Source organism: Ailuropoda melanoleuca, chromosome 4 (assembly GCF_002007445.2).
Source record: "Ailuropoda melanoleuca isolate Jingjing chromosome 4, ASM200744v2, whole genome shotgun sequence".
Taxonomy (NCBI): domain Eukaryota; kingdom Metazoa; phylum Chordata; class Mammalia; order Carnivora; family Ursidae; genus Ailuropoda; species Ailuropoda melanoleuca.
In genome coordinates, this window is record NC_048221.1 from 133,113,947 (window position 1) to 133,133,966 (window position 20,020).

A 20,020-nucleotide genomic window follows, 5' to 3' on the forward strand; every position below is an offset into this window, starting at 1 on the left:
CTTAACTCTTGCAGTCTTCAGTTTCTTTCTCTATAAACTCTCAGTGATGGGGGAAGAGTTCTTCTAGCTAATGAAAATCTATGCTTGTGAGGCTCACCTTACACCAAACTGAAGCTTGTTGACCAGAGTTGTGAATGGAAGATGCCAGGCTCTTCATCTTCTCTCCTGACCTCCTTTCCATCACAGAGGAGGGGATGGGGGTATATTTAACATTGTGCTGTAAGTGCTTTTGCTTTCATTGCTTCTCTTGCCCGGGCTTTTGTATTTTAATCTTCCTTACATTTAATTCTGGCATTCTGGGCTAGACATGTTATATCCAGTTAAAGAGGAGATTAGAGGATGCTAATCTTTTCATCTGTCTACTCATCTAGCAGCGTTGCTCAGTTTCTGAAACCATTCTATTTGTTTTTGTTGGCTAATATGCCTTAGTCATTGTAGACCTGAGGACTTAAACTCTTGTGTCTGTAGAGACCAGGTAGATAATGTGGTGAATTGAGCCAGGCATACTTTCTCTTTTTTTAGTATAGCTGTGTTTAATTTTTACTTCTATAGCTGATACCTAGCCTTAATCTTGGGGCTGTAACCAAGAATAGTGGGGGGTTTGGCTAAGTGGAAATCTTATGACCCTTTTAAAGGTATGTATGCTACCCAATCCCACCTGATTATTGCCATTTGGTGGTGGTGGGCCCTCTGTTGCCAGATTTTCTAAATGTTAAGGATAAATACGGTTTGTAGGCTATCATTTTGGGTCTGTTTTATTATTTGTGGGTAAACTACCTTAAACTCTGGTTTTGGTAAATGCATGATGGGCATGAGATGTCCAGTTAGTGTTTGTTCGCGTCTTCTGAGTCTGCTTAGGCAATAGGCAGGAGACCTTCCTGCTTGTATGTTTTTGCTTGTGGTAACTGAGCAACCTGGTATTCTCATTGGAAAGAACTGAGAGATTGGATGAGTAGGACTGTGTGCACACTGATGGCCATGCAAAATCCGTGTACTACGAAGTTTCTCTTTTCTGTAGCAACAATTAGATTCCTCAGATTTACCAGGAAATCTGGAAAATGAACACTTCTAGTGTTCCTCAAATTCAGGAATGCATTTTCCCCCTTGCCTTCTTCTGTTCTTATCACCATTGGACCCTCTTTTCTGCCAACTCTCTCTTCCTCCTTTCCCTTTCCTTTTGTCCACACAACATGAATTTGTGGGCTGTCTGTGACAGAATATTCCAGACATTGTGTACATACAAAATCTTGTGAAAATAGGGCCCCCAAGGTCAGGAAACTCACAATCTGATCAATATCAACCCATAAAAGTTAATGAGAACTCATGGTAATTGATGTGTGATATAAGAGAGTATTTTTATAATGCTCACATATTTGGGTTTTCAGTTATATATAAATTATAACACTGTAAAAGAGATTAAAAAAAACCCCAACAACTCCTGAAGGGTAAGAGTCCTGTTTCTTTATGCTGGAGCACATTATAGTGTTATGAAGTTGTTGGAACCCTTAATTATGAGAGATCATTTATGACATGGCACCCCCTGAAGAGTGTTATTAAATTCTGGAGGTTACTTCTATTCAGCTACAGGTTCCTTGATCTGACATTAATGTCCTGTAATTACTATATAGGATGGGATCTTTAAGATGAGCCTTTCTCCAGATGGGACGCTGCTTGCTGCCATTCACTTCTCAGGGAAACTAAGCATCTGGGCCATTCCATCTCTGAAGCAGCAAGGGGAATGGAATCAAAATGAGCAGGTATGTCTCTTTATTATTATTCTAAGAGTGATTCTCGCTTAAGGGTGAGTACTGACAATACTAATTTCATTTGGTTGATATTTTACTGTAGCACACAGCTATTATTTATTCTCATCATGCCAAAGCTTTAGTTACATTAGAATATTATCATTATAGTAGGATAAATTAAGAATAGAGTAGCACTGTGACTTTAGTTTGTAGTGCAATACACTCTTTATACGAGTGTACTCTGTCCATCAATCTCTCCTCTTTTCTCTCTTTCTTATTATAAAAATACAGAATGGAGATACTAATTTTGTAGCAACGGTCAACTAACGTGACGGCTTCAGAGGGTCTAAAAGGGTTACAATTCTTCCCACATCTTGCAACACTCATATAATATTGGGCTTATTTAAGGCTTAAGGCTTGAAGGGAGTTATCTTCTGTTCACTTGAAAGGTAGTGAAGATACAGTCTGTTAATTTTTTAGTGTCTTGAAATGATAGGTTTTAAGAATGGACATTTAGGAACAGATTCAATATGTATTACAATCTAAAATCATGATGGGCAAATAAGGACTGCCCGTAAATGCTGTGTATTGTGATAGAGTGAAGATTTAAAGAAAAATCTTCCCAGTTAGATACAACTTATGTTCTAGATCTTTTACTCCTCTGATGACTATTTAGCATTTCAGCACTTAAGGGTTACACTTCCCTCTACCCCTTTTCTATAAGAATATCTCATCACCAGCTTTGGTGAATGGTTTTATGATCCAAGATTGGAGCCTATGCACCGAATGGTCTGAATGGATTGATGTTTTTTTTTCAGAATGGATTGATGTCTTTTTCAGAATTCTTTTTAATGTCATTTCATCAGTTAAACTGAGCTATTAAAAGAATTTTGAAAAGCAAAGAGTGTTTTGTTATTCCCAGAATAGCAGAGGGAAAGAGAAACTGGCTCTACATTTTCTTATACTTTTCACAGACTTAAATTTGTTCTCACTATTCTTCAGCTTTTTGTTTTTATACACAAGTTTGGGAAGATTTTTCTCCTTCTAATTCGTACTCACCTTGAATTTAATTTGGTCTCCACATGTCTGCCGCACTCTCTCTCACTGGATCTAGGTTTGTTTTAAACAGAAGAGGTGCTCCTCAGTCTTCAACTTCAGTATCTCAATACAAGAAGCATTCTCTCTCTCTCTCCAGAATTTATAGCTAGCTTGATTTATATCTTCCTTCTAGAAGTGGAGGGGATCAACTCTAGAACCATTTGTGTAACAAATATAGCTATGCACACTGGGTTATTGATCCAAATGGTACCATGTATTTGTCATGGTTATTGACGTATAGTGTTAAACTTGTCATTTGGGAATACCGTGTTCTATTATATGTGTGAAATTTTACATTTGGGCAGTTTTTCTTGAATTTACTAATTTTCTTGAATTATTTCATTCACTTTAGAAATACTGATGAAGTTCAAGGCACACTTAGTATTTCATTTTGTTAGTATTCCAGAATGGCATGTGTGTGTAGTGCAGAGGCTGTTTAGGCAAAATTCATTAGTATGCTCTTTCGCTTACTGAAATCCTGGATATCCTTCTTGACCTGCAAGGATAAATTGCATTTATTGTAAGTCCCTATTGGCATATATTCAACTTTTTAACTGGTTTGACTTTATTTTGTCATTAGTTGCCAATCAATATCATAATTAACTACTTTTTAGCTCATTAATATTATTCCTTAGATTTTTGTAATGATTCTATTAAAAGTTAAGAATTGTTTAAAAATCTTGAATAACTAAATGTAAATATCTCAGTAATTTGGAAAATGCCATCAGAAAAGTATGGGGGCAAGAGGGGAGCCTGGGTGGCACAATCGGTTAAGCGTCCGACTCTTGATTTCGGCTCAGGTCATGATCTCAGGGTCATGAGATCAAGCCCCAAGTCTGGCTCTGCCAGTGTGGAGTCTGCTTGTGACTCTTTCTCCCTCTCCCTCTGCTCCTCCCCCACCCTAAAATAAACAATTAAATAAGAGAGAGAGCCTGAGAGAAAGAGAGAAAGGAAGATGAGGGAGGAAGGGAGGAAGAGGTTTATGGTGGGAAGAGATGAGTTTGTGCCAGAAGTCGGTCTCCAGTGTTGTCCCAGGGAGACTCTCTTGAACTCTACCTTGAGAGTGGAGAAGGGCAGTTTGTCAGGGATTACTGTAGAGGGATCTTTCTGTTGTACTGCAGTGAGCTTCCATCTTGCCTCTTCTAGCTCTGGTTTAGCACCCCCCAGACAGTCTGTAGAGACCATCTATTGATACAGCTTGATTCTCAAGCTAGTCATATCTTTTATTGTAAACTGACCAATTTTTAGGGTAAGATATCTGTCTTTTCAGATTGGGTTGCTATGAATTCCTTTGAATGCCTGAGCAAACTAGAAAAAAAACTGGTTTGAGGGCTCACAATGCTGAAAACCAGGGACCCAGTTGTCATTACCATGGACATTTTGCAGGCGGTAGATTCCTTTGCTGAAGGAATAGTGGCTTAGTGAGAATGACTGAACCTAATCCTACCTTTATTGCTATTTCTACTGCCGCTCCGCATACCACCTCATTCCGGATTTCATCCCATCTTGGGCTGGTGGCTGCCAGCCCCTCTGGTTTCTTGCTGTAGCTCAGCACATGGAAAGACTATCGCTGAATAGAATAGATTTTGTGTTCCGAGACCCCTGCTCATTCTAGTCTGAAAAGAAATTTTGTCCGAAGTTGAAAACACAGAAAGAATTTAATTTCATCTAATCTTTTCCTTAAAATTCTAAGATTGTGGTCAAAATGCAAACTGATTTGTTTACCTGTCATGTCTTCTCATCTGATCATAATGCTGCTTCACATTTGCTTCCTGAACTTTCCTCTCCCTGCTTTTGTCCAACCCTTTCTACTATTTTTTCTGAAACTTTATTCCATGATAAACAAACTCCTATGAGGCTTCATCGTTTTCACAGAAAGAACACTCTGGTTTCTTTTGATACACTCATTTCAGGCTTATGTAGCTCAGTAAGATCACAGTTCATGTAGACAGTATGCTTGTAGCTTTTGCAAAATTTGCTGTAATAATAACCTCAATTATTATTTATTGAGCACTTATTTCGCCCCAGGGTTACTGAGCAGGTAAGGAGTAGAGCTGAGATTTGGTTTCATCTCTCTCCGACTCTGATGTACATGCTCTTTCCATGACCCTGTGGGAAAGTAAATACATTTTTAAAAAGGTGGAAACAACATATTTATTAGCTTTTTTTAAAATTAGGCTTTATTTATTTGATCTTTAAAAGAATAGAGATAAATCTTTTTTCTCAGTGAATATAACACAGATTTCTTCAGCCTTCTCAGATGTGTTGAACTCTGGAGCCCCAGTTAGTGTATATCACCAAGAACTGCAGTAAATCATTGACATAGCTTCTCACTGATAAACCCTTAAGTTCACAGTAGATATATACAGTACTTATGATGTGCTGAGAGATTATGTGAAAGTGGTAACTCTTTGTTCCGCAAAAAGAATTTGAACAACTCTACTTTGCTTGAGTCTTTCGCCTATATCCTGGGAGTTCATCACCTTGGATTGGCCATTTGGGGTTTGGATATTACTGTATGAAGGGAGTCATTGAAATCTAGTGTACTATGGTAGGTGCTGTAAAGCCTGTATGTAACAGTTCTATGAAGAGTAAGCTGTTAACTATATTCATAATAATAATCATAAAATAATAGAGTTCAACTAATTACTGAATCTTTACCAAGTTTCAGAGTAGAAAATGCAGTTAAGTCCCAGTGCTTGCCCTTAAGCTGTTCATAGTCTTGCAAGGGAAATTATAAACAAATCAAGAAAGGAACATGTTAATATTATGAAAAGATAAACTCAGAAGAAGGCCACACAAACCAGTTGGTGGAGTCGGGGGGAAGGATCTTTGGGAGTAAGTAGCATTTGTGTAGTAAGGCATGGCTGTCCACCCTGAGTGATCGTCACCTATTTCAGTTGCTTCACTACAGTCCTAGTAAGTGACAAATGTTTTCCTATTTTAATAGATGGGACTAATGCTAAAAGAAGTAAACTTGTATCACTGCACATTAGAATCAAGATTCCGGTTGGGCTCGGGTTCTCTGACCTCGTAGGTTAAGCCTTTCTTTCAGAGTATCTTCTGTAGCCCTTCAGTTGAGAGCTGCGGACTTTGATCTGGGTCAGTTAGGCACTAGCGATGATATTAACGGAAAACAAGGGAGAGAGTCCATGCAGTTTATGTGAATGACACCTCCGGAGTTGGCCAGTTCATTGTGCTGAGACCTAGAAACGTGAAACTGTAAATAAGTCGTTTACCACATATATTGATGTCATTTTGTGTCCTTACCGCAGGCTGAGAAACTTAAACAGTGCTCCTTTCTCATTCATCCAGCAATAGTCAAGGGGCCTGGGGTCAGCCAGGTGGGACAGGGCTCTGCCTCTCCTTATGGCTGTTCTAGGAAATGAATAAGCCGAGCCAATGAGTTTGAAATAGATTACATGATAATATGTAGTGTATCGTCAGCTTATCATTTCAGCTAAAACATTGCCTGAGAAGAAACTGATGTTACTGTTGCCTATACAACCTTAGCCTCTTTTACCAAATTGTGACTGCAGCTCATCTGGGGCTTTCTTCATGTAATTCACTGCTTTATTAGTTTTTCATAATATGCTTTGTGTGATTGAGTATTTTCTTTTTAAAATCCAATGATTAAAGATAGTTGTGGAAGTGCCTATTCTGATTTACTTCTATCCAGTTTTGAGTTGATTAAATATTTCAGCTTTCATTGTCAATATGAAAATCCATCTGGCTAGAAATCTGTGAGTATTAGGTTTTTGTTCATGTCTGGAATATAGTAAAATTGCTAAAGTGATTTTCATTTCAAACATTTCCCATATGTTATGCTTATATATTTCTGTCTTATTTTTGGCCTTAATTTTTGTCTGAAGAAGTTTTATTATTTTTCTATTTGTACTTCCTTAGGTGAAATAGAAAAGTTTCATTTCTCCTACAATTTTATTTGCTCTTTGACACAATAGTAGGTATTGAACAAATTTTGTTAAATGGATCAATCAATGAAGGATAAGTGGGAAGATGACAGTTAATGTGATTAATCTTGATGTAATCCACAGCTGTTTTCACAGCTTCACTCAACTGTGAGCTTCTGGAGAATAGACACTGAGTATACATTTCTTCCATGGGGTCTAAAGTAGAGCTTGGCATATTAAATACTAGTAAGTGTTTATGGAATGAAAAAACATTTGACAGGTTGCTTTTATGCTGTTGGAGGCAGGGCCTTCATTAAATTTAGCTTCTAGCTGTTAAAAAGAATAAAAAATTAAATTCCTAAATCTGAAGAAAACGTTGTGGTAGCCACGATTGTCTTTCTGTACAAAATCTGTAAGTATATTCTTAGGGCATTCTCCTCTGGGCTGCTGCTACACCGTGAAGTGGGGGCACTTCAGGCTGTTTCAGACACAAGGTAGCATGTCCTACAAAGCAGAGTGACATGGAGATTACTCCTCTGACTATCTCAACGTGATACCAGGAGTGAGTACCCCTGGGGTGCATTCACAGGGGTTGTTGGTTCTTGGTGATCCTGCTCTCAAAGCACCAGGCTACGGAGTGTGTATCAGATGTCCTAAAGCATGGCTAGATCACGGGGCCCCGCATAGATAGAGTTTTTAGTGTTGAAATATGGTAAGTCTGGTGGAGTTTGAATAGTATGGGGGAAGCAGTGGGAATATCAGCTTTTTTGGGGGCGGGGAGGTACCTCTTAATCCCCTTTACCTATTTTTGCCCACCCCCCACTCCCACAACTACCAGTTTATTCTCTGTATTTATGAGTCAGTTTATATTTTCCTCCTTTGTTTTGTGTTTTAGATCCTTCATATAAGTGAAATCGTATAGTATTTGTCTTTCTTTGTCTGACTTACTCCACTTATCATAATACCCTCAAGGTCCATACATGTTGCCATGCAAATGGCAAGATCTCATTCTTTTGTATGGCTGAGTAATATTCCATTATATGTGTATACCACATCTTTTTTATCTCCTGTGTCAATGGAAACTGGGTTGCTTCCATATCTTGGCTGTTGTAAATAATGTTGCAGTGAACATGAGGGTTTATATGTCCCTTCAAATTAGTGTTTTTCTTTTGTTTCTTTGCTTTCTTTAATTTTCTTTCATTCAGGCTTTCAGAGCCTGAAGCAGAGCTAAGTTTGGAATTTTGTTTGGGCTTCTTTCTTAAATATACTATGCAGATAATTTCATCAGACTCACACATATTGTGAAGTTAAACATTTAGTTCACATATCTAGAGTGAATCTGCTAGGTGTACTGCAAAGGCAATAGCATATAAATAGTTGGGTGTCTATCTGGGAGAATTTAAAACAGACACTCAAACAAATACATTTGCATACATGTTTGAGTAGCACTATTCACAACAGCCAGAAGTGGAAAAAAACTCAAATGTCCATTAATGGAAGGTAAATACCTACAATAGAATTCAGTTGTGGTAAATACATACAGTAGAATACTATTCAGCCATAAAAATGAACGAGCTACTGATACAGGTTGTAATGTGGATGTACCTTGAGAACATTATGCTACTTGAAGGAAGCCAGACACAGGAGGTTACGTGTTATATGAATTCATTTATATGAAACATCCAGAATAGGTAAATCGATTTGAGGCAGAAAGCAGATTGGTAGGGGCTGAGGGGAGGGGAAGTGGGAAGTAACTGCTTACTGGGTTAGTGGTTTTATTTTGGATTGATAGAAATGCTTGGAAACTAAAAGAAAGTGACAACACGGTGAATATACTAAATGTCACTGAATGCTCATTTTAAAATTGTTAATTTACATTATGTGAATTTTAGTTCAATAACAACAGAAGTGACTTTGTGAACCCTCATTTCCCCCAGAACACCAAGACAAGCGAAAACGCAGATCAGGAGAACTGATATTCTGTGCTTTAGTTAAACGGACCTACATTTTTTTTCTTTTTCAAGATTTTATTTATTTATTTTAAAACATGAGTGGAGGAAGGGGCAGAGGGATAGAATCTTCAAGCAGACTCTCTGCTGAGTGCAGAGCCCCATGCAGGGCTCAATCCTATGACCCATGAAAGAGATCATGACCTGAGCTGAAACCAATAACCAGATGCTTAAGTGACTGAGCCACCCAGGCACCCCCTGACCTACTTCTTTTCCTGAATAATTGAGTACTTTTTTAACGTTTTATGTACTGTTTTTTTTTTTTTAATTAATTAATTATTTATTTTTTTAACCTTTTGTGTCCTGTTGTTCATGTTGTATTCTCTGGCTGGAATGTCTTCCTCCACCCATGTTCCGTACCCAGGTTTTGTCCAGTTTTATAGCACCAAGTGTAGCACTTTCTTTATACCCTCTTCGTGTTTAATCCTATATACAAAATGATCTCTTCATTCTTTGATACCCTTGGTGCTTTTATCTGTACCTCTTTTTGGGTAGTTCTCAGATTTGAACTTGAGCTTAGTTCTCAGATTTGAACAGTAAATTTTATGTTTCTTAGCTCTCTGCCTGCTTGAGTTGTGGGACCTACAATATCTGATTTCTTTTCCCTCTTATACAGTGTAAGTGCACAGTATTCATTGACTAAATAGCAGGAGAAACCACACTTTTTAGAGGGTGTAGGAATATTAGTACTATGTCAACTAATTTTCTTATAGCTGAGGCATTCTAATTAGAGTGCGAGGATTTAAAAGATTAATTCATTCACTTGTTCAGCACTTAGCTACTATGACAGGTGGGCACCATGATGGATCTGGGAATATGAGGGTGACTGACAAAGCTGTGGACGCAGAAGAACAAATCTTTACCTGTGTTTAGAAATTGAAATTACAAGAGACACCCATTATTTAAGCCATCTGCATGGAGCAGTCGAGTCCCAAAGTGTCTGGAGACTGACCCCCATAGACTAGTACTGCTCCTTCTCATCATTAGCTTGGATGAAGACAAGCCCGCCTTGAATTCTCAACGTACTTATGCCACTTCGAGGATTTCTTTTGACATTTTTTTGATCTTGTTAAATTTCATTGTGATCTATACGTACATAAATTTACCCAAGGCTGAATTATCAGTGTTGTTGCTTGTGGAACTTAAAGCTTTACTCCCTACTCCCCTAGTGTACTTCACATGTCAGAAGGGAGGCACACATGTCATCATATAAATCAGTGGTGGCGTGCATGTGGTGCTGTGTGCATGTACGGCCGATACTTCGGAGGGACTGAAAATGGATAATGTGCCCTACAAATGATCAAATAAGTGTTCAGTTAGTTGATTATTTTCACTAATATATACCTTCTGGTGTTCTAAGTCTTTGAAAGGTAATTATCTTTTTTATGATAGAGTAAACCAGGACAATCTTTTTCTTCCTTTTGTTATTTATATAAATAGGCTTTTATGGTAATTTTTTGGATAAAGTTTAAAGAATTATATCTTTTATTCTCAGGGACTGCTTTGAGTGATTTATCATAGTAGTGAGATCAGGAAGTTCTTTTAGGCCATGGAAAGAAGTATTAATTTTCATACTCTAAAGGGTTGGCCACTGAGAAATTGTTAATAAGACATATATGCTTGTTCTGTTACATTAGATGAAAAAGCATATTTTGACTAAATGTAGCATTACTTTTTTTAGGCTTACAATTTCAGATAAGTAGCCAAATGATTTTTTGCTGGCCTTTTCCCTGTTAAAATTCTGAAGATGAAATAATTAAAATGAGCCAAGAGGGCATCTGTCAGTGCCTTAATCTCAGTTGTTTTTTGATATTTGAGATTCTAGATGGTGGGCATGACATTATGTTCCATGAAATTAGAATATGAATAGCCGCAACATGGATGGGGCTGGAGGAGATAATGCTAAGCAAAATAAGTCAAGCAGAGAAAGACAATTTTCATATGGCTTCACTCATTTATGGAACATAAGAAGTAGGAAGATCGGTAGGAGAAGAAAGGGAAGAAGAAAGGGGAGGGTAAACAGAAGGGGGAATGAACCATGAGAGACTACGGACTCTGGGAAACAAACTGAAGGCTTCAGAGGGGAGGGGGGGTGGGGGAAAGGGATAGGCTGGAGATGGGTATTAAGGAGGGCACATATTGCATGGTGCACTGGGTGTTATATGCAAGTAATGAATCATGGAACTTTACATCAAAAACTAGGGATGTACTGTATGGTGACTAACATAATATAATAAAAAATTTTATTATAAAAAATAAAAAAATAGAAACTTGGAAAAAAGAAGAATATGAATAGATCAAGTTTGAGGACTGCATGGTTATATTTTTTTACTTAGTAAATTTTTAGTCCTAGGGAGTTAGAACTGGAGATAACATGGGGATTGCAGAGTCCTGTCTCAGAGCTAGACAGCTCAAGGCTTGGAGGGGTCACTCAGCTTACAAGTTGTAGGGGCGGGACTCGCATCCAGGCCGGTGTTATTTACAACAGCATAGCAGTTCTCCTCCCAGAATACAAGTGTGTGTGTGTGTGTGTGTGTGTGTGTGTGTGTGTTTGTGTGTGTGAGTGAGAGAGAGAGAGAGAGAGTGTGTGGGTGCAGAACTGTTAGTGTATCTTGCTCTCATTTGTATTAATTGGATACTGTCTTATGCTGTTCTCATGCATGCTGTTTTCTTCATTACATTGAGTCACAGTAGTTGCATGTGTACATTTTAAGTGTAAGAACAAGATTATCGAGAGGAATAGATTTCAGCTAGGTATAATATAACTAAGAGATCGAAGGAAAGCATCATTTCCATATTTTTTTACTTCAAAAAATCCATAGTTCTTGATGATGTTCTCATGATTTTCTTACATTGTTGACTCAAGAAGTCCTGTGCATATTTTTTGTATTTAGCCAGGCTATGATGACCTTAATCCTGATTGGAGACTTTCTATTGAGAAGAGAAAAAAAGTCAAAGGTGAGTTGTATGAGATATGATAATTAAAACCTTAAGAGACTCTTATTGTTTAATAAAAGTGCTCTTTGGATGATATACGTAGAGGACGAAAAAAGATCTTTTTCTTTTTACTCTCAAAGGTTCGCTGGCTGAGGCCCTGTAAAATTAGATTGACACAAGACAGATTAACAGGAGAAAAACAAACAGAAGTTTCTAGCGTGTATATCGAGCTTATACGTGGGAGTACCCAGAAATGAGTTACTCCAAGGGTTGTTTGGAAATTGGGCTTATTTATACAGCATCTTGGCAAAGGAACCAATAACATTATTAAGAGAAGTGACAAGACAAAGAAAAAGAACTTTGGGTTTCTCAAATTTCTTTATCTTAAAATATTTATGTTCAAGTGGCATATTTTGAGGTGGTGATTCTGATCTCCTTCACAAGTTTAAGAGGAAATCAGCTTGGAAAACTATTGTATGTCTTTCTTAAATTTTTATTAAGAGTATAATTCTCTCATGTTGTTCTCTGAAAAAGGATATATGAACATTTTCTAAAGCCTTTTATAACCCTTATGATATGTATACTTTTGTACTCACCAACCTTTCAGCTTACTCTGTTGAAAGTGGTGATATTATCTGTATATTCTTCATTTTTTAAGTGTTAAGACCTACAAATACGCCTGCATCCTTAGAATTTCGGACTTTGGTAAATTGTTGGAGCTTAGATGTTTATTAAATAAATTACCTTTTTGTAAAAATTTGGGTGATGACTTAAAATTTATTTTTTCTTATTTAACATGTTTAGGACCCAAATATGATTTTTAAATTGATCTTTGGACTAAATGTGTTGTATTTAAGCCACATTGACGGCTGGACTTGTATTGATTTCTATTTCTCCATTAGATAAAGAGTCCTTTTACCCACTGATAGATGTAAATTGGTGGGCAGCCAATGCTGTGACTTTGGCTCGTTGCTCTGGTGCTTTGACTGTTTCATCAGTGAAAACTTTGAAGAATTTACTGGGAAAATCCTGTGAGTGGTTCGAACCATCACCTCAAGTCACTGCTACCCATGATGGAGGATTTTTAAGTTTGGAGGTAATCCTTTCCCTTTTAGAGCAGCTGGTGTGTTGGAAAGTAAACATGCATTTCCCCAAACATCTAAACACCTGATTTTAATGTAAATTTATGTTTTTAATGATGTCTGTCCATTTATTTATTTTTATTGAAGTACGGCTATTTGATTTTTAAATTTTAGCTATTCCATTATCTAATCTTGTCCTTAAGAACAAAAACCTGTGATTGGAATCAGAGATTGAGTGCAGTATAATAAAGATCTATTGTTTAGTCAATTAAAAAACTTGCATTGGAAGACTGAAGGCAATGGAGTCATTTTGTTCTTTGTAAAGCATTTTTTCTTCACTGGCATGATAGTTTTTTTTCCTTTTTCTTAGATTAGACATCTTAAAATGTAAAAGGTATTTCTACTTAAATATGGCTTTTAACAAACAGTTTTCCATGAAGTTTGGGAACTTAGAAATTCTGGTTCTTTTTAGTAAAGAAAGCTTGTTTGTCTCCTGTCAAAAGACTTGAAAATGGAGGCTAGTAATTTAAAGTTATGTTTTGGTCATTAAAAATTCTTATTCTAAGTCTTTCAAGGGTAAGGACCTTTAATAACTTTCACTTTGGTGCAGATTCACAAGTATTTTTTACTTCAAAGTTTGTTACCGAGTCTACAGATGTTATTTAAAGAGAACCGTGGCTTAAAATTGAAGCCAACTCTGTTAAATGTAGGAATGAAAGTTATCTTTAACAGTCAGGCTTTCAGACTCAGAAGTTTGTGAAGCTGTTAGATATTTTCTTTTTAAAAAGGGAGGGAGGGCAGGAGAGCTATTCTCAGTAAAGCAAATAAATACCTTCATGTTTGTTTTCTAAATAGATGAAAAAATTCTATTTCTCTGCAGCAGGTACAAAAATATCAAAAGTGAAGGAATTAGCATTCTTTTATTTTCCTAAAATAACTGCCAGACATATATTGAGAAGATCATATTAATGAGCCATTATGAAAACAGGGTTTAGTTTTGGAGATTTGGAGCCAATAAGGCAGTGGTTACTTCTGGAGCTGTTGATGTGTGTGCTGTTTGTTTTTGGGCTCCTCTGAAGTCTGCTCTCTGTCTTCATCATGTGGCTCATGTCAAACATCCAACCAGGGTAGACTTAAAAATATTTTTCTCATGGACCCTAGAGCTTGTCTTGAGTTCCTCACTACTGACTTAGCATCTCGTTTTTCAATTTAGTGTGAGATTAAACTTGCCCCCAAACGATCTCGTTTGGAGACTCGGGGTGCAGACGAAGATGAAGGGGAAGAGGACTCCGATTCTGATCAGGAGGTATCTGCCAAGGCTCGCTACTTCGGCTACGTAAAACAGGGCCTGTATCTGGTGACGGAGATGGAGCGATTCGCACCTCCGCGGAAACGCCCGCGAACCATTACCAAAAACTACCGCCTTGTGAGTTTGCGCTCCACGACTCCGGAGGAGCTTTATCAGAGGAAGGTGAGGGAGCATCCTCTCACTATCAAAGTTCACAGGCCTGCAGATTTTATTTCAGTGAGAAAAAACTAATTTTTTAATACAGAAATTTAAAGAGGGACGGCCCTATCATTGACATGTTAGAAATATCAGTAGGATAGAGCTTTTGAAAATAGTGCTGGCTTTTGGGCCTGAGGAGTCAACATGAAAACAGTGGAGGAAAGATGAATTCACTTAGACTGTCCACTTGTGGCTTAGCCGGGTCTCTGTTGCCCTTCACGGGGCCTTCAGCTCTCACCTTATTGTTGTTAAGTGCGGCTGTCTGCTCAGATTGCACGTGGTGAGGGAAGAAATGCAGGTTTGCTTTCCTGTCAGGGTTTGCTTGGGAAGCAGACTGAATCCACCCTGAGCATCCTAGTTGTTTGTGCTGTTCCTGCAGTGTCCCGGGTGGGCCCTGGACTCGGAGTCAGGCTGTTGGCACTCCTTTCCTGGTTTTGCCTGTTTTACTCTATAAATGTGGGCATTTCAGCTGTCGCTCAGGTTTCTGTTGAGTGTGCAAAGAAACACTTGCTCTGTCTGCCCCTAACAGGTCCGTGGGCTTCGGGTGCCACCTTGCACATGAGAAGAGTTAGTGTGTCACATGCTGTAAAGGTTAAGGGGTCACCCTCATCCATCACATCATTACAGTGACACTGTGGACGATTCAGTAATGTAACGTTCCTGTTCCCATTTCCTTGTCCTAAGATTGAAAGTGAAGAATATGAGGAAGCCTTGTCTCTGGCTCAGACCTATGGCCTGGATACTGATCTCGTGTATCAGAGGCAGTGGAGGAAGTCTGCGGTCAACATTGCTTCAATTCAGAATTACTTGGTATGTTTAAATATTTTGGCAACATGGTAAAATTCAAATGTAGGGATATATGTATATTTTTTTGATTATTGGGCTTCATATTGGAGCATTTTATATTGCTGACATTTCTAAAGCTGAAGTGCGTTTTAGTCAAAGCAGAGAAGTTATCTTTTATCTGGTTGTCTTGGCCTTGCAGCTGAGGTGTGGTGCCGCAGATGTGTGAACAGACACTCCCTGATAAATCATTTAACTGCCTGGTTTGGCCTAATCCTTTCTCTTCTCCTACCTCAGTTACCTTTCTTCGCCTGTATCATTCAGGGTCCCCCAGGAGCCGGAAGCCACCTAGTAATTTGAACAGGGAAAGTTTTAATATGGAGCATTATTTTCTAATGAGATTTGCTATAAAGGGGTAAAGAGAACCCTAAGGAATACCTTAGGGCTGAAGGAGCATACCCACGGAGGGAACAAACTTGGAAGGGAGGCCTCCTCCCTTGAGCTGTGATTCAGACCTCATTGAACTTTGAAAGAGCGGTTGGGGCACATTGGATGGAAGAGTTCTTTGGGATGCCTTGGGCCAGGGCTGGTTCTTAGTTGCCAAGGTTGGCAGGTAGGGTAAGGTGGGATGGATGGGCAAGCTGATGCCTATAGCTAGGGTGCGCTGGAAAGCTGAGGTTGGGGGTTGGACAACCTCAGATAAGGAACTATGGCCAGGACTGAAAAGAAAAAGCTCCTAGTATGTAGGTGGGCATAGTCTAGGAAGAACCACCCTGCCCCCGCCAACAGGTGCCTGGGAGATTGACTGGGAAGGAATCTGCCCATGGGAGTAACAGCTGAAATTCAGTGGGAAATTGTGTTCAGCGGGAGTAAGCGGGGAAGCAGGCACTTCTGGATGTCCCCTACATGCATTGCTGGGTGCTAAGCCATGGGAACAAGTTTAGAACCTGAGCACGTTAGGACCAGAAACCAGAGCCTTTCCTCTGCAGTGTCCCTCCAGCACCCTCTCTTGATGGAGCTTGATACTCTGTCGGTTGCAAAATGGAAATGGTGTCCATCCCATGACTGGCAGTGAGGAGAGATTTTGAAGCTGAGAGGCAATAGATAAGTGACACCTCAAGTTTGCCAAATTCTCCTTCTTTGTTTAAATCTTACAGCCGGATTCCTCCTGCTGCCTGATGCCTGGGTTAAATTTGTTACATAGCCTGTGTATGGGGACCCTGGGCACCTTTGTGAGGATGCAGTTGGATTTATGGCATGCTTTAAAGAGGGCCTGACTGCTCATGTGACTTTTAGAAGAGGAAAATGCCTTTGCATTTAGGAAGATCTGAGAAATGTTGGGAAAGTTTCATGGTGATTGTTTTCCATAAAAGTCATGTACATGAGTAATTAGAAATAACAATCTGAAAAAGTTATAAGAAGTTGATGCTTCAACCATTTTGGAAAATAAACTGTTAACAAGTAAGACACTGGAGAAGAGAGAGCATGGGAGATAATGAAATGAAGAAGAAGTTGCTTGTATTTCTTTTAAAAGATCAGAACACCAAAGCAGTATTATCTTTCTTCTTTTGTGACTCAGGACAGTGAGTTGTGAGTTTATGTATACCCCTTCAGGGCTTTTTCTGGAACACAATAAAGGACAATTTTGGTGCCTGAAGGAGCTGACAGGTGTTAAGAGAGACAAAGCAAGTACATTTTTTTATTGGGAGAAATACTTAATTCAGCTAAATAAATAGGCAATTAAGAGTAAAAGCACTAGGTGAGAGAAGGTGAAAGGAGTACAGGAGAAGCATAAATATGGCCTTCCCTTTTAGGGAGCTTATAATCTTTCTGAGAAGATAAGCTTCATGTCTAAAATATAAATAACCATACAAGACGATTCCAGATAAATGCTGTGGGAACCCAGTGAAAGTAGCAGTCATTTTAGACCCAGTGGTTATGGAAGGCTGTAGAGTAAAGACGTTTTAAGCAGGTTTGAGAGACTTCAGAGCAGGCATCCGGGAGTTAGACGAGAGGAAGGCATTCTTCATGGGACAAATGGTATGAGCAAATTAAAAGAAAATGAGCATGACCTGTGGCATTGACTGAATTTGTCATAATCATTGCTTCATGTCTGTATTATTACCTGGCCCCTATTAAATATTAGGTGACTAGAAAATATTTCTTGGATGAGTAAATGAGCTCTGTAAGTAAACCCATCTGCTTGATTAGATATTCAACAGCAGTGAACTTTGGGAAATATGATTAGAAGATATATTGATGTGGGTTCTGGAGAATGTGGAAGGCTTGTGATGACTTAGGCTTCTTATCTTTAGGATAATGGGGAAACGTGGATTTTTGACTGTGGAGGTGCAGAGGGAGGTGGTGCAGAGGATGACCCGCGTGGAAGGAAAGTGTTGGTGGGAAACCCTGCTAAGGGGAAGGGTCTCCTGAGATGTCACAGGCGTCATGTGTTGGTGACATGGACTGGTATGGAGGTCATAGAGCTGGAGAAGGGAAAACGAGTTAAGAGACATTGGAAGAAAGAACTGATAGAATGGAATGTGTAAAGGAATGCAGGGTAGCAGTCAAATCTTACTTAAAACTTATAACCACAATGACTCCTTCTTGGAAGAGGGCAAGTCAGAGATTTTGAGTGGAGTCAGAGGAAGCAGTAGGGAGGGAGGAATCGGCCCTTGGTCTTTCCAAAGAATAGCATATCATGGCTTTTTATGATTAAATGATCATCTGCACTTTGTGTTACGTCTCATGGTCAAGTAAATATAGAACTTTGATGTGCTATGCCTCATTAGTTTTGTTTCAAAGTGAAGCATGTTTGTTACAATAGGATATATCTTATCTTGCCTTTCTGCTTGTTTTTCTACTCTATTATATAGCCCAAATGCAAACGAACGAGCAGCTATAAAAACTTGGGTAGATCTTTTTTATATTTCTGAAAAGGAGTCCTGAGCTTTGTGTTTCAGTGCGTCTCAGAAGAAAAAAGAAAACCATGGGAATCTCATTTTCTACATCCCATTCCGGTCACCATTATGGAATTAGCCTTTTCCTGTTGAGCTTCTCTCTCAGCTGTCTGTGGCGAAGGGCTTAGGTAGCTGTACTCCCTTACGTCTAGCTTTATGATTCTAGAAGGCAGTTGTCACATGCTGTCAGCTGTCATGGGTTCTTTAATGCCTCTCTTTTTTTATTTGTATCCAGAGCAAAATAAAGAAACGATCCTGGGTTCTTCATGAGTGTTTGGAGAGAGTTCCTGAGAATGTGGAGGCTGCGAAGGAACTGCTTCAGTATGGATTGAAAGGCACAGACCTGGAGGCCCTGGTAGCAATTGGGAAAGGAGCAGACGATGGCAGGTTGGTCACAGAAAGATTTGGATTCAATAGTAAAGGTGACTTTGTGAAAACATTGAAGCTGAGACAGGGCAGATGGTAAACTTTTCTTTATTTAGCTTATCCTGTAATGAGACAGTTGCCTTGGATCAATGCTTCTCTTATCTGAGGTCACAGCTTTCTTTCCTTTGAGTTAAATATGTGTACGTATGATAGCTTGGTGCTGAGGAGAGAGCGGATTCGACAAACCTTTATCGGATCCCGGCAGTTTCTTAGCTGTGGGCTAAAGGCACGTACCTGGGAGCGCTTACTAGTCAGGAGCACCCCCTTGGCAAGTGTGAGCTTCATTCACTTTGTCTGTCTTGGCCTCGTACCTCCTTTAGAGAATTCAAGTGATTAAATTGTGTGTTTTATGAAAGCACTTTGTGAACTTGTAAGTAGCACACAAATGTCTGTTGATAACAATAGTAAAGTTATTTGACATTTGGAATTTTTTAAATATATAAGTGTGATGGTATATTTAATAAGTACTGTAAATAAGACTGACATGCATTATCATTTTTAAACCTTATTTTTTTTGTACTGTAATTAATTTTAAGTAATCTCCATGCCCAATGTGGGGCTTGAACTCATGACCCCAAGATCAAGAGTTTCATGTTCTATGGACTGAGCTAGCCAGGCACCCCTCAAATTTCATTTTACTGTTATTTGTTTATTCATTCATTTTATTTATTTATTTTTAAGATTTTTATTATTTATTTGAGAGAGAGCAAGCATGTGTGAGAGAGAACAGGGGGAGGGGCAGTGGGAGAGGGAGAAGCAGACTCCCTGATGAGCAGGGAGCTGGGCTCCATCCCGGGACCCTGGGACCATGACCTGAGCTGAAGGCAGACGCTTAACTGACTGAGCCACCAGGCGCCCCTATTTATTTTTTAAGTAAACCATTTTAAAACCTTAAATAGAAGTGATTCAGATTGTAAATTCTGGGCAACATTTTCTTCCTGGACTGTTTCACGTTGGGTGAGTATAACCTCACATGTTTTCCTAAGTAGTTTTCATTGCCATGATTTAAAAATTTTTGTATATGACGATTAGTGATGACTTTTGCTCATCCTGTGGATATAATGAGTCCATCACTTTGCTTACAATAGAAAAGCTTTCTTTCAAATAATTGGTTCTTTCTGTTTCTGTGGAAATCAACATAGGAATAAAGTCAGCCAGAGTAGGGGAAAGCAGCTTGCACTAATAGCTTTGGGGTTTTTTCCTTCCAGATTTACATTACCGGGTGAAGTAGACATTGACAGTATCCCCTATGAGGAGCTTTCACTGCCCGATGAAGAGCCTGCCGAGAGTAAGAAGGAGAAGAAGATCAAGAAAAGAAGGGAACTACTTAAATTAGTGAACTTTGCAAAGTACATGATTTATTACTGTTTGTTTGGTACTTTCTTTAAAATAACTAGTCATTTAAGTGTGTTCTTTACTAGGATTAATTGCTCTGAATTATTCCAGCAACTTATATCAAACGCAGTTAGTATTATTTTACCCTTGTGCTTTTGTGCATTGTTCCGTCAGTTTGGGGCTCAATGGAATATCGTTATTTTTATTCTATTTTAACTCATAGAGAA

The 20,020-nt window shown here is 38.7% G+C and overlaps 1 protein-coding gene across 2 annotated transcripts in view; it reads left to right on the forward strand.

The window, feature by feature from the left end:
- Nucleotides 1-20,020, forward strand: part of NBAS (NBAS subunit of NRZ tethering complex) — a 336,415-nt gene that overhangs the window by 65,181 nt on the left and 251,214 nt on the right. For both annotated transcript variants that reach the window (XM_034659882.1, XM_034659883.1), the window contains 7 exons: nucleotides 1,629-1,757; nucleotides 11,658-11,721; nucleotides 12,603-12,796; nucleotides 13,996-14,253; nucleotides 14,974-15,099; nucleotides 18,268-18,419; nucleotides 19,667-19,807. In XM_034659882.1, coding sequence (XP_034515773.1) covers nucleotides 1,629-1,757; nucleotides 11,658-11,721; nucleotides 12,603-12,796; nucleotides 13,996-14,253; nucleotides 14,974-15,099; nucleotides 18,268-18,419; nucleotides 19,667-19,807 — 1,064 coding nt within the window. The remainder of the gene's footprint in view (nucleotides 1-1,628; nucleotides 1,758-11,657; nucleotides 11,722-12,602; nucleotides 12,797-13,995; nucleotides 14,254-14,973; nucleotides 15,100-18,267; nucleotides 18,420-19,666; nucleotides 19,808-20,020) is intronic.